The 20,163-nt window shown below is 40.1% G+C and overlaps 1 protein-coding gene across 10 annotated transcripts in view; it reads left to right on the top strand.

Moving 5' to 3' along the window:
* Positions 1-1,813: 1,813 nt before the first annotated feature.
* Positions 1,814-20,163, top strand: part of tacc2 (transforming, acidic coiled-coil containing protein 2) — a 77,026-nt gene continuing 58,676 nt past the window's right edge. For 4 of the 10 annotated variants that reach the window (XM_057847777.1, XM_057847776.1, XM_057847774.1 and 1 more), the window contains exons 1-3: positions 1,819-2,185; positions 18,016-18,236; positions 19,706-19,813. In XM_057847777.1, the coding sequence (XP_057703760.1) occupies positions 2,075-2,185; positions 18,016-18,236; positions 19,706-19,813 (440 nt within the window). In that variant the 5' untranslated portion in view covers positions 1,819-2,074. Of the gene's footprint in view, positions 2,186-4,067; positions 4,250-7,292; positions 7,425-10,575; positions 10,639-18,015; positions 18,237-19,705; positions 19,814-20,163 lie in introns of those variants that run through there. The other 6 variants (XM_057847773.1, XM_057847772.1, XM_057847775.1 and 3 more) reach the window with 6 other exon arrangements.

Genomic DNA, 20,163 nt, shown 5'->3' with positions numbered 1-20,163 from the left:
CAACAGTCTGTCTCGCGCTAGCCATGTTGAATAAACTCCGCTCTCCTCGTATGTTTCCTTTCGCGCGCAAGTCCCTCGTCCTACCCTCGTCGTTTTACTAACGTCACGTCTGCCCGTCGCTGATTGGTCCACTCCGCTGTCTGTTTGCTGTGGCTTGCTCCGCCCTGGAAATTGTATCCGCTGAATGGTGGCCAGACTCAATAGACCCTACCCACGTGACGTCACAACTCCGCCCTCCTGACTGGTGCCGCCCAATTGTCCGTCAACACATCGTGTTTACCTGTTACGGCTACGTACATTCCTCCTATTTACGGCATGTTTTTCTGCTCGTTAACATTAATAATCAAAATGGTGAAGGCGTGTGTGGCGGTCGGTTGCAATAACAGAGAAGATAGACGGAGAGACATGAAGTTCTACCGGATTCCGAGAGACCCGGTGAGGAGAGCGAGATGGGCTGCTGCAATTAGACGAGAAAACTGGGCTCCAAACGATTACCACAGATTATGTAGTAGTCATTTTATATCTGGTAAGATGCATTTAATATATATTTAGAGGGTTTGGGGCTGACAACCACAATTAAGATCATTGCTAGGCTAATCGCCGACAACATACACGTATGTATGTAGGGAGAGTGCTATCGCTAAACCATATAAACATTAAAAGCCCTAGCTCCATTGACAAATGACATGAAATACATTAGACTTGACAGTGGATGTTAGCAAGAACAAAAGATTTTGAATTGAACATTTCGTAACTCACCTTTCCAAGCACAAGATAGATTCCTGCCGATTTTCGTGGACGAGGACCTGTTTCACCCAACCAGCAACGAAGTATTTATAAGCCTCCAAGCTCTTAAAGTTTTTCAAACTTTCGTGAGAATAGGCTGATTTTGTGTGGACAAGATAGTTGTAAATATCAGGGTAGCTAGCAGATGTCAGGCAAAGACGGCGAAGACAGCGGGTTGAAAAACATCGATTTAGGCATCAAATATGGATATGGCGAATGGATAAACTGAAGCTTTTCCACATAACACCTTTTATGCAACGCATCCAGTGAGTTTACGGCATCCGAAAGCACCGGGTCTTCCATGAAATGCATTATAAATTGCTCGATCAATTGAGACCATTGATAATACAGACACAAAATGACGGACAATGGGGCGTAACAATACAGCGATCACGTGTTTTTGTGATGTCGGCGGGTAGGGTCTATAGCTGGAACAGCGGTGAGTCTGGTGTACCAGGCAAGCTGTCAACATGACTCGAAAGCACGGATTTTGATCTCTCCCAGTTGTGGCACTGATTTACCACGGAAAACCAGAGATATGATCCTTTTAGTTTCATAATGGGAAATATACTCTCTCCACTAGAGGGCACTCGTGCTCTTTGGAAGAATAATGCTTAATTTCTGTAATTTTTTTCTGTCGCCGGAATTGAATGTTTTGTTGTTGTTGTATTTCTTTGGCTTAATGTGGTTATATAATATGCTATAGTAGAGTATAATAATAATAATAATTATAATATCAATCGTATAGATAACTGTGCTGAGTAAAAAAAAAAAATCGAAAATCTTAAGCAGTTGTAATATTATTTTGAAGTAACACTACTCTTGCTTGAGAAACATTTTGGCCACTCTACCCACCTCTCCACACCACACATTGAATGCATGGTTCTCTTCTCTTCTTTTCTTGATATTGTGCAGCTACATGACCAAGTAATGCCATCATTCTCACTGCCTCCTGGCACATTTAAAGGGAAAGGCACCCCTTATTCTGCTTCATTTTTCTCCCTCCGCCTCCTTCTCCTGTGTGTTTCCCTCCAAACCCGTTCCGTTGTGTTTCATCCCCGCACTGATGTGAGTTTAAGATGCATTCAAGGTTGGAAAGCATCACAGCGGATCGCCTGTTTGATTCGGCAGGATTCCTCATGTAATGTAGATTTTTATATAACGATAGCTTGAAAGAATGTCACAGATGCACCACGGGCAATGCAAGGCTGCGTGTTCATCAGTCACTCTGGCGCGCACGTTTTCAAAGATTCTGCTGCCTCTGCGATGCTACGGCTGACCGACAAGGATGCAGTTCTGCAGGAAGGTGCTGTGCAAGCCTTGTAGTGCCAGAGTCACTTCACCAGAGGAGGACATGGAATACAGGATGGGGGGCTGCATCGGAATTTCACCAAAACAGGTAAATGGCGGACAGAGCTGTTGCGTAGCAATATCCATGATGATGGTACTCATTGTGAAGGCAAAGAGAGCAGGAGCATTGTTATGATGGAGGAAGGTTGACATCAGTTGTTGTGAAGCAGAGAGAGGTGAGGAAATGGGGAGATGATGGGTGCTGCAGGGGAGGATGAAAGGTTAGAGGGCGATATTGTTAATGCAATTAACGTAGATTGACATTTTAACTGCTGAGTGTAACTAAGTCAAGATTTGTTGCTCAGACATACAGTACAGCCTGTCCTTTCTAACAGATTTAATAGACCTAGTGAGGTAGTGCCAGGTGAGTGAAGAGAAATACTGTATGAAAATTTGCATGGTTGTGGAGCTACAGGTAGGGGAAGTCAAGAAATTAAACTACAGTAAAAAGAGAAGTAAATCTGGGGTCTGCCACAAGCTATTATTCTGTTGTGTAACATATGAATTGTATTTTCTAATTTCATGTCAAAGTGTATTTTAATTACCGTAATTTTCAGACTATAAACCGCTACTTTTCCCCCTCATTTTGAATCGTGCGGTAAATAGTCCAGTGCTGCTTATTTGTTGATTTATTTGGGTTTATAGGTAACACTTTATTTGATGGCAGCATCATAAGACTGTCATAAGACCGTTATAATTATGTAATTTTTATGTAATGCTTACGACATATGTCATTGAGTGTCTTCCGGAAAATTATGTCTCTAACTCCATTTATGTCCAGTTACAATCTTATACATCCATTCAAAAGTGAGATAATTTCCCGGATTACACTAAATGACATCTGTTATTAGCATTCATTAATGCTCATGCAGTGTCATATCAAAATTATGATTGTCTAATGACAGTCTTATGGCACCACTGGCAAATAAATTGTTACCAAATACCATAACTAGCAATTAATGAAACAACTCGAACCGTAACTGAAGAAATTATTAGCACAGAACATGAATTTTGTCTGTAGCGCTGCAATGCATGCTAGGAGGCATGTTGGTCGACAACAGTGTTAACAGCAGGTGGCAGCAGACTGTCTCCCCCAAGGGAGCAGTGATGGCCAAATGAAGCTTCTTGAAGCAATGACGCTTTGTTGCCAATTGGTTCAAAGTTTCATGGTGTTTCATTTGGTCTTATGACAGTCTCATGTTGCCGCTGTCAAATAAAGTTGTACTGGTTAATATCTTTTGGTCCAAATCTCCCATAATACAGCGAGGAGAGCTGCGCCTTATAGTCTAGTGAGGCACATCTATGAACAAATGCTGTTTTTGTGTCAAATTTGGTTGGTGGTGCCTTATAGTTAGATGCGCCTTATAGTGGGAAAATTACGGTATTCTTCCTCTTACTATACTCTATGTACATATGCAGTTGTTCTACGTAAATAAACAAATACACACTATATGGAGTAATTCCTTGGGTTACAGTGATTGGGAATCATTGATTTACTGATGTGATACAAGCCATGATTTAAAATAGAAATGAGGGTTTACATTGATGACACCTACAGAAAGTTTGTTTTATGAAAAGATGGAACACTTCCCTTCTTTGCTGTTGTAATCCGTACTCTTCCGTTTGTGAGGTCATTGTTGTTGTATGAGGATGCAACTGACTCTTGGCTTCTGATACAGTTTGTATGAAAGGTGTTTAATGGGTTTGAGGCCAAAAGTTCTTTTACACTGGGGCCAAGTCCGGGACAAAGTCTCCAGACGTCTTGCTCTAGCAAGTGCATAGTTGAAAGAACACGCACTAAGATGACCTCTCACTTCAACTCTGAGCAATGATGGCCTCCTAAGCTCCGGTTCTGTCTCCTCCCTCCAGTACTGCCTTCCCTCCCCTCAGACCCACTTTACTCACTTCTCCGGTCCAGCGTTCACCTCGGGCCACCAACTGACAACCCACTTTAGCGCCCGTTCCCCACCTGCTCGCCCCACGTGCAATGCAAAAATAGCATCAGAGAAACTGAGGCTTCACGTAGGAGAGGACAGAACTTTAGTCAGACAGTAAACACAGACTGGAGGAGCTTGTGCAAGCTTGAAGGACGCGTATTTTCTTCTTAGCGGCGGTGAGTAGTGAAACCCTCGGTTTCTGTGCTTTCATTTTCAGAAGAGTGATATTGAAGATATGATGCTAACGGTCAATATCTGAGTTGGGATTTATTTGATTGGCTTTTATCTTTAATGTTTTGAAATGGTAATCTAACAATTTGAATGAACATTTTGCAGAATGTATATAAATTATACATAGAATTCATGGAGGGTATTGTTATAAAAGATGTTTTGTGTGAAGTCATGCAGCTAGAGAGGTTGGATACAGGGCAGTAAATGTCCATGTTTGGGACTTGTGCTTAAAGGTCAGTTATGACAACAGCCTTATCATCCAATTTTTAACCATTGTGCTTTTTGTTGTGACATAAAGCCCTGAAATGCAACCGCTGGTTAAAGTGCGTACACAATTACGGCTTGAAGGCTGAAATTACATCCTTTCATCCAATGAGCAAGCAAGCGGGAGCAGAGAAGTGTTGCTGCGCCACAGAATAAACAGCGCAAAACACACATTAGTACTGTGTCATGTTCCTATTTATAATAATATGCACACACTAGCAAAAACAGTGCAAAGGCAAATATACATCTAATGAGATTTGAAAAATGCAAGCATTTCATATATAATTTTGGCTTCGTGAACAACTGATGCTGTTATGACACTGGAAAAGATGTATTAACATCAAAATGTAATCATTATTTATGATAGTTTTTATGCAATGATTCTTGATAAAATGCTATTATATTGGAGCTCGTGAGCTTTCGAGCGTGGTGTTATTTCCAACGAACTGTAAAAATCGGTTCAGAGGGAAAATCTGGGGGAAACTGTCAAACGAGAGTATCTATTTATAAAATCTTGTATATTCGGGTCAGTGCTTTCTAATTGTGCATGCGCACTTTTGTGTAGTATTAGACATAGAGAAACAAGCCTCCCTGTGGGAGGAGTGAAGCTGCAGATTTACTACAAGCAAGCATTCAGATGAAAAAGACATTTGCTTAGTATTTATTTAGTCACTGTTAGTATTTTTTAAATTTATTACTTTAACAATACGTTATGTTAGTGTAACTTGTTTTCACTGGAATGTATTATATTTGCCAACTTTCATAGCTAAATAGAGTAAAAAAAGAAAATATATATACAGTGCCTTGCAAAAGTATTCGGCCCCCTTGAATCTTGCAACCTTTCGCCACATTTCAGGTTTCAAACATAAAGATATGAAATTTAATTTTTTCGTCAACAATCAACGACAAGTGGGACACAATCGTGAAGTGGAACAACATTTACTGGATAATTTAAACTTTTTTAACAAATAAAAAACTGAAAAGTGGGGCGTGCAATATTATTCGGCCCCTTTACTTTCAGTGCAGCAAACTCACTCCAGAAGTTCAGTGAGGATCTCTGAATGGTCCAATGTTGTCCTAAATGACCGATGATGATGAATAGAATCCACCTGTGTGTAATCAAGTCTCCGTATAAATGCACCTGCTCTGTGATAGTCTCAGGGTTCTGTTTAAAGTGCAGAGAGCATTATGAAAACCAAGGAACACACCAGGCAGGTCCGAGATACTGTTGTGGAGAAGTTTAAAGCCGGATATAGATACAAAAAGATTTCCCAAGCTTTAAACATCTCAAGGAGCACTGTGCAAGCCATCATATTGAAATGGAAGGAGCATCAGACCACTGCAAATCTACCAAGACCCGGCCGTCCTTCCAGACTTTCTTCTCAAACAAGGAGAAAACTGATCAGAGATGCAGCCAAGAGGCCCATGATCACTCTGGATGAACTGCAAAGATCTACAGCTGAGGTGGAAGAGTCTGTCCATAGGACAACAATCAGTCGTACACCGCACAAATCTGGCCTTTATGGAAGAGTGGCAAGAAGAAAGCCATTTCTCAAAGATATCCATAAAAAGTCTCGTTTAAAGTTTGCCACAAGCCACCTGGGAGACACACCAAACATGTGGAAGAAGGTGCTCTGGTCAGACGAAACCAAAATTGAACTTTTTGGCCACAATGCAAAACGATATGTTTGGCGTAAAAGCAACACAGCTCATCACCCTGAACACACCATCCCCACTGTCAAACATGGTGGTGGCAGCATCATGGTTTGGGCCTGCTTTTCTTCAGCAGGGACAGGGAAGATGGTTAAAATTGACGGGAAGATGGATGCAGCCAAATACAGGAACATTCTGGAAGAAAACCTGTTGGTATCTGCACAAGACCTGAGACTGGGACGGAGATTTATCTTCCAACTGGACAATGATCCAAAACATAAAGCCAAATCTACAATGGAATGGTTAAAAAATAAACGTATCCAGGTGTTAGAATGGCCAAGTCAAAGTCCAGACCTGAATCCAATCGAGAATCTGTGGAAAGAGCTGAAGACTGCTGTTCACAAACACTCTCCATCCAACCTCACTGAGCTCGAGCTGTTTTGCAAGGAAGAATGGGCAAGAATGTCAGTCTCTCGATGTGCAAAACTGATAGAAACATACCCCAAGCGACTTGCAGCTGTAATCGGAGCAAAAGGTGGCGCTACAAAGTATTAACGCAAGGGAGCCGAATAATATTGCACGCCCCACTTTTCAGTTTTTTATTTGTTAAAAAAGTTTAAATTATCCAATAAATTTTGTTCCACTTCACTATTGTGTCCCACTTGTTGTTGATTCTTGACAAAAAATTAAAATTTTATATCTTTATGTTTGAAGCCTGAAATGTGGCGAAAGGTTGCAAGGTTCAAGGGGGCCGAATACTTTTGCAAGGCACTGTATATATATTGGGAAAGACTATCAATGTGTTTGATCCCCCAAATGAACATTATTTCAAATAATCAATTTCCGAAAAAAAAAAGAAGAAAAAAAAAGCTGGTTATGGCCGCATCAAGTTTTTGTTGAACATGCTCTCACTGGCTTTTTGCTCGTACTGAGGGTTATTAAGGTTGAACTTTGGCCTGAGCAAGTAATACTGCGTCACCAGGTCCTAATCTCTAAAACTACATACTGTATCATACAATTGAAAGTGAACATGCATACTTCTCTGTTTGCTGTGTTAATCCTGTGGAGAAGGCGTTCACTGAAGGACATTGGCTCCACTACACATTTTGTCTCTCTCTGTTGAGCCTGGGAAGGCCTGGAGGGTCCTTGCGCCACTTGGCCTGATGAGACATGGGGAACGAGAGCAGCACAACTGAGGCTTTGGTAAGAGAAAGATTATCTGTCATGCTATTTATCACTACCACTACGAACACCGAAAATATACCAATACAAAATGCTGCTACTATGATTACTACTACTATTGCTTCTGCTGCTACTACAGTACTACTACTATTACTAATTCAAGTATATTGTGTGGATATAGAAGTGATCCCTCGCTACTTTGCGCTTCAAACTTCGCGCCCTCAGTCCATTGCAGATTTTTCTTCAATTAAAAAAAGAAAAAAAAATACAAATGAGGTGTCCCTAGCCGATCACAAAGGGGCAGTTTACATGGCGACTCTGCGACACGAAAACGCAATGACTGTGTTGCGGTGTGGCCTCGCGTGCATATGGTGTCAGCGAAGACGAAAAATTCTGAATCCTGCCTTCAAAGTGGAAGAATTCGATTGCGGGGGTTCGAGGAGGGCTTGCTCCGCATGCATATCAAAGGCTCCCGCGGAGCTACATCACGCCGATAACGTCAGCACTTGTATATGTCACATTGGGCGTGCGCAACGGTGCTACTAAACATTAAAAACAGCAAATATGGCGGAGTGTCGGCTTTAATTTACTGTTTTAATAATATTTTTAAATTAAATATGTTGAATGTTTCCATTTTTGTGCCTTTTTGAACAAACGAAAAATGCCATCGCTTCGAGTGGGCGGGCATATTTTTTTCTGGGCTGAGGAACTTTGGTGGAGTCAAAGTTCATCATTCGCTGTCGCCTTGTAAATCTGCACTGCCCCCTAGGGCCTGGCAGGACTACCACATCGTTTTCATGCAGAATTGCGACATTGTTCGAATGGAGACGGGCCGATATAAATGCAAACATGAAATTGTTCGTCTTCTCGGAGAGTCACCATGTAAACGGCCCCATAGTCTCACGCTCGCTCTCTTCAACCCTCTCCCTGCTCTTTGTTTGTCAGAGAGTGAACTGGAGTTGCTTACTAAAGTAAATGATGATTGACAGACGGTTAAGCTTTGATCTTGCCAGAGACTGGACCTTCAAAGGCCCGCATGCGTCAATCATCATTTAACTTGTTAAACAGTTGCTGTGGCAACTCATTTTGTGTAAGTGAGGAGCTGGAGCGGATTTGAGTGGACACTGAATGAAGCATTTCATAAAGACAAGCATTTTCTTTTGCCTCATCTTTCTTGTTTAAAAATAATTCTGTGGGACAGTAACATGTTTAAAACTGATCATAATTATTAAATTTAATGTGCTTGAAAAACATTTATTAGAATGTATACATAAAAGTTTTTTTTTATTATACTTTGGGGAAAAAGGTAAATAAAACATGCCTTATGTGTATCTCTTTCCAATGACAGATCTGAATAAATACATTCAACAAAAAGGGGGGTGCGCTACTTCGCGGTTTTTCACTTATCGCAGCAGGTTCTGGTCCCCATTAATTGCTAAAAACGAGGGATCACTGTATACATGTATACATACTGTACATACATACATTCATGCATAGGCGGATCTACTATTCAGGCGAAGTAGGCAACCGACTTGGGCCCCCAACCAGTAGGGGGCCCCCAACCAGCTGCCCTTGCCCCAACAAGCAAGAGCTTGGGCCACCGGAACCAGCAGCACCCCCAACTATTCGTCATGTATAATTATGTCAGCATACCAAACAAACAAATAACAAAACAAAAAAGAAAGCCATTTGAATGCCTCATTTATATTCTCTCACCCACACACACGCATTACAATGGACTGTTCCATGGCGACGAACTGAGTATCAGTCGCTTAGCTTCATTTAGCACCGTTTAGCGTCGCTTAGCTCCGCTTAGCTGTTCGTTAGCTTCACTTAGCTCTCCCGCGTTTTTCACGCCACTAAGCTCACTATTTTTAAAGCTCACTTGCAACTTCGCACGTCGGCTATCGTTTATTTCAAACACATGAGCGAACGTGCTCTCCATGAGAGCCAAAGTGCAGTGAGGGAGAAGTTGAGAACAGGCCGCTAATGCCTCTTATTCTTCTTCACACCGAACATAAAATACACGACAGCACACCCTGTGGCGAAACAATGCAGTACAGTTCCAATCAGTCATACAATAACACTCAACAGCTGGTTAACAGCATTTGCTAGTGAAAAAAAATTAAATCTATTAGTGACACCACAAGCAATGACGAAGAATGTTTTTTTACGGAGTGTAAAGCTTTCGGTTAGCGATTTAGCGAACATACCTCCGGTGAACATTTCAAAATAAAAGCACGTCATGTTCGTCATATAAATAATGGTTTCTGGAGTTAATCCCACATACTTCAGAATTAATATTATAATATGTTGAGTAAATACTACAGAATACAGATTCTACACTAAGAATAGCTTTCAAATGACACTTTTATGACAAATATAATTGGCAATGAATAATTATTATAATTATTATACTATTATATATAGTAGTATACTATAATAATAATGCTAGAAATTTTCTAAAGAATTGTTTTGAATAATGTTGGAAAGGGAAAGTCAGTGTTCTGAATTTGTTTACTCTCCATTCTTTTGCACTAGGACATGCTATCAGCATTTAACCTCATTGTTTATTTGTGATTAATAATTGTTATTTACATGATTATTTGTACTTTAATAAAGAATTTAAGCGTTCTAAAATGATTTTGTGAATTAATAAGCGTCAACAAAAATTTCCTTGCTAAATTAGTAAAAAAAAAAAAGACAATTATTAGATTAGTCGACTAATCGTAAAACTAGCCGTCTGACTAATCAGGAGAAAATTTGTCGTTTACGACAGCCCTAGTGTACCAGAACATATTTCCTCCAAACCCTTCTCACCTTTTTAACCCCTAACCCATTAAGAGGGCCCCTGGATATGCTCGCCTTAGGCCCCAAAATTGCCAAGTCCGCCACTGCATACATGCAGAAGCGCTCACACATTAATGATCTAGATTAGAAAAACTCACCCATATGGGCACATGTGACTCAAGTAGGAATTCAGGATTATCTTGAAGGGATTTAATGTAAATTGGCAGATTTAATAAACAGCTGGGGCCCCCAGAAAGTTGTATTATACATGAAATTGTATAGAAAACAATGATGCTGCTTATACTCATATGTTATGTAAGCGCTGAGCATGTTCAGTCTCACCCCCTAAACGAGTCTTGAACCATCGAATTTGTAATTACAGCCAGAAGAGGGCGCTCCAGATCACGTTGTTCTGTTTCCACCGCAAGAAAATCACACAGAACAGGTACAAAATGAATGGAGAAAAAAAGTGAATTTGTGTTGAGACTTGAGTGATAAAACTTGATCAGCCTTGCGTGTGTGAAAAAAAAAAAAAACACATTTTGTTAAATTTTATGGAAACTATCATTATTGACGACTATCTCCATTACAATATTGTAATACTTTATTTCAACAAATAGTAAGTAGGCTTGTTTGGACTGCTTGTCAATCTTAACTAGTTTGCCTGAGGGAAATTGGGTTGTCATGGGATGATGTTACAAACAAACAAAGGAAGAAGCTCTTGTGTGTGCGTGTGGTTTTGTATCCAAATCATCTTGCAGTGCAAGCTGATCCTCTCCGGGGGGCATCACCGACCTGCTCCTTGGCCTAATTCCCAGCATACACCTGCAGCACAGTCAGTGCATCCAACCAGAAGAATAAACCTCAGGGAAGGAAGGGAGGGCGGGGTCCAGAAAAGACGTGGAAAGGGAGGGACAGAGTAAGGAAGAGGAGGGAGTAGGAAGAGTGTAGGGATGGAGGGGGGAGGAGTCTAGGAGAATTCCCGGCTCTTGCCAGCCGAATGATTCAGCAGCAGTGTTTGTACTACCAACATGCACGTGTCTGCACAGTTAAAGAGTCCGAGGAGTTGCATGGAAATTTCGAAGGGAGGCGGGAGAAAGCAGTAGAAGGAGGGGCGGACGAAACCACTCAGTCAAGGAAAGAAGAGGAGAGCGGCTGCATGTGTTGCAGCATGTTTGTGTTTTCCAAAACAGACCGCGGCGGCCTGTTTACTGTGAGAACATAGGAGGGACAGAAAAGGAAACCTTGTAGAATCTCATTGAACATACGGAGTAAGTACTTATTTGTTGAAACGTGTTACTGTGAACGTCCACTTTGAAGGTTCTGCATGGTGTGTGTGCAAGCAAATGCCTGCTTGATTAAAGTCCTGCGTGAAACATCAAATTGAAAGCGTGTGAGCCATTGCTTTCAGTTGCTTAATAAGTAACCAAGCGTGTACTATTTATGTTTGTGCTGGACTGAGATGAGTACAGTAAATGGCTCTTTAATTAAAGGGATATCTCAGTAACCTTGCTTTTGCCTCTCACAGTGCTGAGTGGACAGTTATCAAAGTGACATTAGATGGTTTTCAGTATGTCAGATGAGAGTTTAAATAGTACAACCCCTAGCAAAAAGTATTTACTCACCAGTCTCGGACGAACACTCACTCAGACATTTAATCATGTAGAACAAACTCAGATAAAAAGCTTGAAAACATAACGAATTAGTTCAAAAGTGCAACTCTTAAGCATTCAGAATCCAGTTGCCAGATCATCCTTGCAGTTCGGAGCCTTGCTGTGGACCTTTTTTTTTTCTTTTTTTTTTTCAATTTCCACCACAGGTTTTCAATAGGGTTGAGATCTGGGCTATTTGCAGGCCATGACACTGACTGGATGAGTCTTTCTCCAAGGAATGCTTTAATAGTTTTAGCTCTGTGGCATGATGCATTGTCATCTTGGAAAATGACAAACATATTTTCAGTTGAAGGGATAAGAAAGCTGTCTAAAATTTCAATGTAAACTTGTGCATTTATTGAAGATGTAACCACAGCCATCTCCCCAGTGCCTTTGCCTGACATGCACAGCCCCATATCATCAAGGACTGAGGGAATTTGGATGTTTTCTTCAGGTAGTCATCTTTGTAAATTTCAGTAGAATAGCACCAAACCAAAGTTCCAGCATCATCACCTTGTCAAGAGTCAAGAATCTGATTGGAAATGGAAATTTTAGACAGCTTTCTTATCCCTTCCCTTATCCGGTCAAAGTCACGGCCTACAAATAGCCCAGGTCTAAACCCTATTGAAAACCTGTGGTGGAAATGAAAAAAAAAAAAAGGTCCACAGCAAGGCTCCAACCTGCAAGGATGAGCTGGCAACTGCAATCAAAGAGAGTTGGCACCAAATTGATTAAGAATACTCCTCAAGTCCATGCCTCAGAGACTGCAAGCAGTCATAAAAGCCAGATGTGGTGCTACTAAATACTAGACATGTGTTTTGATTGTTATTTCTTTGTTTGTTTCTCATGATTCCATCTGTTTTTCCTCAGAATGGAGTGATTCCATGTATATTTCCCTGCACTTGCTATATAAAAGTAACATTTACTGACCACCACAATGTATTTTTTATTCATTTCTTTTAGTGTTTCTGAATGCTAAAGAGTTGCACTTTTGAACTAATTCATTATTTTTTCAAGCTTTTTATCTGAGTTTGTTCTTCATGATAAAATGTCTGAGTGAGTGCTCGTCAGAGACTGGTGATTCCATACTTTTGCTAGGGGTTGGAGCCTCATCAACAGGAGCAGTAGAAAAAAAACACTTGGCCTGTCATTGAGTACACCTACACCTCAGATGAATATAGAAAGTTGATAATGCTCAGATTTCAAATTTCAGAAACTGAGTCAGAAACTTTATTTACTGTTTATGTATGTGGTTTTGCATGGGAGGACTGGTAGCAATCATTCGCTGCCAGCCTCTCCCAGTCCAAACTTTGGGCATTTACCCTTCTTCACCCTTCTTTTTATTACAGACACCAATGATGAATTAGTGCCCGTCATTCAGTTTGTAAATGGTTACGTGGTTGGCCTGTCATTTCTCAGTTTTGGGGTTCGAATCGCTAGTCAGGTCTATGGAGTTTACATGTATTTACAGTCATCTGGAAAAATTAGGACACCCTGTGGAGGCCCGTGTGTGTTTTCTAACATATTTGGTCATATGGATATTTAATATTAATTGTAAGAATCTTGAGAGATTCAAGTAATAGAACTAAACAATTACAAGTGAAAAAAAATATTTTTTTTAGTAACTTTCTGTAAAATGTAATTTTAAATAAATGCTATTTCTGTTGAGGAATAAATTAGGACATCAATCCCACTTAAAAAGGCTAAAATCACACACAGGTTATCACTTCAGGCGCACGATTAGAACATCATTACCCAATGTTTTGAAGGAGGCTTGCCTTATTTAGTTTGGTGTGCCCCTGACTGTTAAAGTGAGAGAAAACACCATGGTGAGATCAAAGGAGATGTCTGAGGCCTTCAGAAAGAAGATTGTAGACGCTTATGAGTCTGGTAAGGGATTTATAAAGGTCTCAAAAAAAATAAAATAAAATCAGCCATTCCACTGTCCGGAAAATAGTCTACAAGTGGAGGACATTCAAAACAACTGTCAACATGCCCAGGTTTGGCCGTACAAGCAAGTTCACCCCGAGAGCAGACCGCAAGATGCTAAAAGAAGTCTCCAAAAACCCTAAAATGTCATCATGGGACTTACAGCAGGCTTATGCTATTGTTGTTGTGAAAGTGCATGTCTCTACAATCAGAAAGAGACTTCACAAGTTTAACCTTCATAGGAGGTGTGCAAGGAGGAAACCCTTGCTCTCCAAGAAGAACATGAAGGCCAGACTGTAGTTTGCCGTAGTCGTTGTAGACAAAGACCAGGACTTCTGGAATAAGGTTCTTTTGACAGATGAATCTAAAATTGAATTATTTGGACACCAGAAAAGAGGACATATTTGGCATTAACTCAATAAAGCATTCCAGGAAAAGAATCTCATACCAACTGTGAAGCATATGGTGGAAGTGTCATGGTTTGGGGATGCTTTGCTTCAGCAGGGCCTGGCAAGCTCACCATCATAGAATCCAACACGACTTCTATTGTGTATCAGAGGCTGCTTTAGGAACATGTGAGATCATCTGTGAAAAATCAAAGGTAAGGCGAAACTGGACCCTGCAACATGACAATGACCCAAAACATACCAGTAAATCCACCAAGGGATGGCTGAAAAGGAAGAAATGGAGAGTCCTGGAAGGGCCGAGTCAAAGCCCAGATCTTAATCCCATTGAGATGCTGTGGGGTGACTTGAAACGGGCTGTACATTACAAGAAACCGCTCAAACATCTCACAGCAGAAAGTATTCCGCGTTGAGGAGTGGGGCAAACTTTCCTCTGACCGATGTCAAAGACTGGTAGATGGCTACAAAAACCGTATCACTGAAGTTATTTCAGCCAAAGGAGGTAACACTAGCTATTAGGTGGTAGGGTGTCCTAACTTTTTACTTAGTTAGAATATGCATTTTTGTTGATATATTTGGTTTAATGAGTAAAACAATGTACATTTTTGTTGTTCACCTGCAATTAAATCACTCATTTTCCAGAGATAAAGAAAAAACAAGATCAAACATTGATATTTGGACATTTCTTAATACAGAACTGAATATCAAATGAGGTGTCCTAATTTTTTCACGACCGTATTTTTTTCTGGGTTCTTCAGATACGTTATACATTTCAAAAACGTGTGTCAGGTTCATTAAAAGGCTCGGAATTGTCCAAGTGTGAATATGAGTTTGAATGTATTTTTTTTCAATGTGAGAAAATTGAGTTCCAGTGAACCAATTTTCAAAACTCAACTTTTGGTATAATTAATACAGAATACCGTAGTCTCAGATGTCCAAAATTATTAAAAGAAAACAGACTTGGAAAATGGCAGTTAAATTTTTTCCAACAGCCGTTTTGCAACTTGGCACAATTAAAACTAGTTGTGGTCAGAATACTGGTGACGCCAGTCACCTCAACACATTTTGGACTCCACCTAAACTAAACTGCATATTTACAACCACTTAACTATGAAGGTGTGACACCACATCAGAGATGCTAGCGAGATAACTGATATAAAACAGGGAAGTGGAGGAAATAAATCTAACGTATTATACACTAGCTAAGATATGTGCCGTTGCTTTCTTTGCACTTAAACATTCATAAATAATTCACAAGTGTTCTTAATTGTAGTAGTACATACTCGACACATGATACCTTTGTGATCTACTTCCAATTGACCAATGTTCATCTGCAATTTAAAAAAAAAAAAAAAAATGCACTGGACTTTACATGTTAGCCACTATTTACATCACACATTACCAAGTGTTGTGCTTTAAGGCTGCCGGTGTCATTTAGACACTTGGTTGCAGTTTATACTTTATAACCATTTGTTCAGAAAACAGTGGTACCTCAACATACGATCGCTTCGACACACGATCTTTTTGACATCCGATGTAAAACTTGACTGGCCATTTGTTTCCATATCTGACGACATGCTTGAAATGCGACGATTTATGACGGCGCCACAGTTTCTTCATTTTCCCACAACGGCAGATTTTCTTGTGTAAGAAATCAAGGTGGGTTCCAACAATGTTAGTGCAGGCGGTGAATAAAGGTAAAAGGTGAGGCGTACCATTGAAATGAAGATAGATGATAGAAAAATATGAGCGTGGTGTACGCATCCGTGAACTGGCTCAACATTATGGCGGTAGACGAGCTATGATCTCGGTGGTCATCGCCCCCAAAAAATCACCAGCTTCCTTAGGTTTTTGATCATTTATTTCAGAAATTGTACAACACAACATGCTTATTGTCCGTTGCAGCTGAACAAGTGAAGTGAAATTAAAAAGTCCCCCCTCACTGACACGTCAACCAAGCTGTGCGTTCAGGTACACCACGCAAAAATACGTCTGCCACGTTAGAACCAGATTCATCACATTATTATAGGTATTATTATTATTATTACTATTACGATTTTTATTCATAATTTATTTGTTTTGCTCTGTGTGATTGCTATTTGCAATAGTACCAGCAGTATTTGTTAAGGATTTAGTGTAGGTTTTCGGGCTTTGGAATGAATTAATGAAATTATAATGTCTTTTTATGGGAAAATCCGGCTTGATATACGACCAATTCGACTTACAAACAAGGTCCTGGAACAAATTAACTTTGTATGTAGAGGTACCACACTGTACAAGCAATAAATACAAAGGTTTGTCTAGTCAGGGATTTCACACTCCCATCTGGTGGTTTGTCCTTAATGACTACTGTGAGCACTACTTGGCCTAACCCATTACGTTGATCGCAACGCTTGTGTGGGTAGCTCGTGGCATCATAAATAAATAAAATTATTTAATCTTTTCAGACCCGCATTTTTTTTCTGCTGGCCCCCCCAAAAAATCCACGCTGATATTTACTCTACTCAAACACCAGAACACAGTGGAATTTTTTGGTCGGGGATATTCCATGCTTTGATTGGTTATTTTTACTGTTAATGTGTTTTTAATGAGAAAAGAGCACTTTATGTTGTCATTTTTAAAGTTGTGTTTGGTCAGCCATTTTCAAAGAGCCAAAAATAGCAAAGAGGGTGTGCCAAACCTCATGACTTCATTTCAATCGGTAAAGTTTCATCCAATCATCTCCCAGAAGTGGCAATAGCAACTAAATTCAATGTATTTATTAGTTTAGAGACACAAACGAGTCATGTCCTTCAGCAGCATGCTTAAGTCTGAAGGGGTTAAATGTACATTGTTAACTATGTTGTGTGGGCAACATAACCTCATATGTTCCTCACACAGCATAATAAAATATGTACATTAAATTTAAAAAAAAATATTTTGACCCCCCCCCCCCCCCCCACACACACACACACACTATAAAAGTAACGCACGGGAGGTTGTCTTCTTGAAAAGTAGATCTAGTTTTTTTTTTTTTTTACATGCATATAAACATCTGCTCCACAAAACAGTCAGTTGACAAAAAAATCAACACATACAGATGCAATCAACACGGTTACATCATCATCATAGGTATATGTTTTCCAGGGAAGGTGCAATGAAGTGTCCGTATCAGTACATATTACCTGCGCATCACTGCAGGCTGTATACACAAAACCTTGATTGTGTTGTGTCACACATGGGTGGAGTTATTTGCTCACCTTTATTTATTTTTGAGCTTCAATTCTGCAGGTGTGTATGTACAGTACTTTGGAAGCAGATTTTACATACATATCGACACGTAAATGTTACTTCTATAATTAGTCAAACGGAACTTACTGTACATTGCAATTCTGCTTAAGAAGTCTGATATTTTAGAATATTACTGTAAAGGTGGTTAAAAAGTATTAGTAAACCAGCCATGACATCTCTCTCTTGTTGCATTAGCATTGGTGTTAGTTCTAACAACTTTTCTTCAAACTTGGCCTCACCAGTCTGATTACAATGTTTATGGAAATGCTTATGTGGGTTTGTTTGCATTCGGCAATACAGTACATCATTGGCTTCATCTTCTCCTTTAATTGTTATCTTAACAAATGAACCACCTTCAGTACAGTCAGGTTTGTCAACATTTTGTATTTACATACATGCAGGAAACTCCCAAAAGACACCGTTGATGGCATCTCAGGGACTTTCAGTGAAAGTTTTTTACTGAAAAGTTAGTGATTGATACCACAGAAAAGAACATGTTGAGTTCATGGATAGTGAATCGTACCTGTACATGTTGCTCACCGTTTATGCAAATCCCCTTCCCGACAGACTGAAGCACATAAAGACGCTGGCGTGCAATTGACTGAGGAACCCACCAGCCAACAGAGTTTGCTGTCCCAGGCTGTGCTCCTAGATGTCCCAGTCATCACTGGTGAGGAGAGCAGTTCTGCTGGAGCCCCTGAAGACAAGGAGGAGTTGGAATTTCCCCATGACCTGCTGCCCAGTCTAGATTTCAGCAGCGAACTTAACATCTGGGAGTCGTCTCTTGGGTAAGCGTGAGATGGAAAACTTATTTTTATGCAGGTTATTTTGTTCACTTATCCACGGTCATTGTTAACGATAAAAAAAATGACGCTTCATCAACACATACAGTGGTGCAAGTTCTCCTACTTGAAAAGATTAAAGAGGCCTGTAATTGTCAACATGGGTAAACCTCAACCATGAGAGACAGAATGTGGAAAAAAAGAAAATCACATTGTTTGATTTTTAAAGAATTTATTTCCAAATTAAAGTGGAAAATAAGTATTTGGTCACCTACAAACAAGCAAGATTTCTGGCTGTCAGAGGTCTAACTTCTTTTAACGAGGTCTAACGAGGCTCTACTCGTTACCTGTGTTAATGGCACCTGTTTTAACTCATTATCGGTATAAAAGACACCTGTCCACAACCTCAGTCAGTCACACTCCAAACTCCACTATGGCCAAGACTAAAGAGCTGTCGAAGGACACCAAAATTGTAGACCTGCACCAGGCTGGGAAGACTGAATCTGCAATAGGTAAAACGCTTGGTGTAAAGAAATCAACTGTGGGAGCAATTATTAGAAAATGGAAGACATAGAAGACAACTGATAATCTCCCTCGATCTGGGGCTCAATGCAAGACCTCACCCTGTGGCATCAAAATGATAACAAGAACGGTGAGCAAAAATCCCAGAACCACACGGGGGGACCTAATGAATGACCTACAGAGAGCTGGGACCACAGTAACAAAGGCTACTATCAGTAACACAATGCGCCACCAGGGACTCAAATCCTGCACTGCCAGACGTGTCCCCTGCTGAAGCCAGTACACGTCCAGGCCCGTCTGCGGTTCGCTAGAGAGCATTTCAAAGTCCTGGAGTGGCCTAGCCAGTCTCAAGATCTCAACCCCATAGAAAATCTGTGGAGGGAGTTGAAAGTCTGTGTTGCCCAACGGCAGCTACACAACAGCACTGCTCTAGAGGAGATCTGCATGGAGGAATGGGCCAATATACCAGCAACAGTGTGTGAAAAGCTTGTGAAGAGTTACAGAAAACATTTGGCCTCCTTTATTGCCAACAAAGGGTACATAACAAAGTATTGAGACGAACTTTTCGTATTGACCAAATACTTATTTTCCACCACGATTTGGAAATAAATTCTTTAAAAATCAAACAATGTAATTTCTTTTTATTTTTTCTACATTCTGTCTCTCATGGTTGAGGTTTACCCATGTTGACAATTACAGGCCTCTGTAATATTTTCAAGTGGGAGAACTTGCACAATATGTGGTTGACTAAATACTTATTTGCCCCACTGTACAACAATACAATACAAGTTGCCCATGTATTGCATAAATGTACATAATACTGTATATTTCCTCTGCAGCACTAGGACTTAATTTGTTGTTTTAAGGAAGCAGATCTGCACCAAATTTTAATTAATGGTTAAGATCTTTGTTTTCTCTGCGTATGTCCCTTTGTCCTGGGGTTGTGTTGACAGAGCTAAGACTAGTTCAGGAGAAAGGACATATGAGCAAGTGAACCCCTTGCCGGCTGGTTTGCAGCATCACAAGGAAGTCGGTCATCCTCTGGTAGTTGTAGATAACAGGTACTTGACTTTATGATGGTAAAATTATCAACGCGCATGGAATGATGCCATAAAGCTAACAGAATGATAAATTTTTTTGTGTTGATGATGGATGTCCTTACAGCATGGGTTTAGTCCCACTGAAGGGTTGAGAACTGAGAGGACCTTCAATTCTTGATTGAATTTATTAATGAGTCTTAGTAAAATACACGGCATGATGACTTATATGTCACTCACTGCTAAGCAACTTTATATATATAACTTGTTATATTGCATATTTTGTCTAGTGTAGACAAACTTCTATATTACACGATTTGGACAAAAAACAGTGCTTATGCAAAGTTCTTAGTCTATGTTATGCTGCTGTCTTT

Source organism: Corythoichthys intestinalis, chromosome 10, assembly GCF_030265065.1.
Source record: "Corythoichthys intestinalis isolate RoL2023-P3 chromosome 10, ASM3026506v1, whole genome shotgun sequence".
NCBI classification, from domain to species: domain Eukaryota; kingdom Metazoa; phylum Chordata; class Actinopteri; order Syngnathiformes; family Syngnathidae; genus Corythoichthys; species Corythoichthys intestinalis.
The sequence above is the reverse complement of the archived record's forward strand: the minus strand, read 5'-3'. Positions and strand labels throughout refer to the sequence as shown.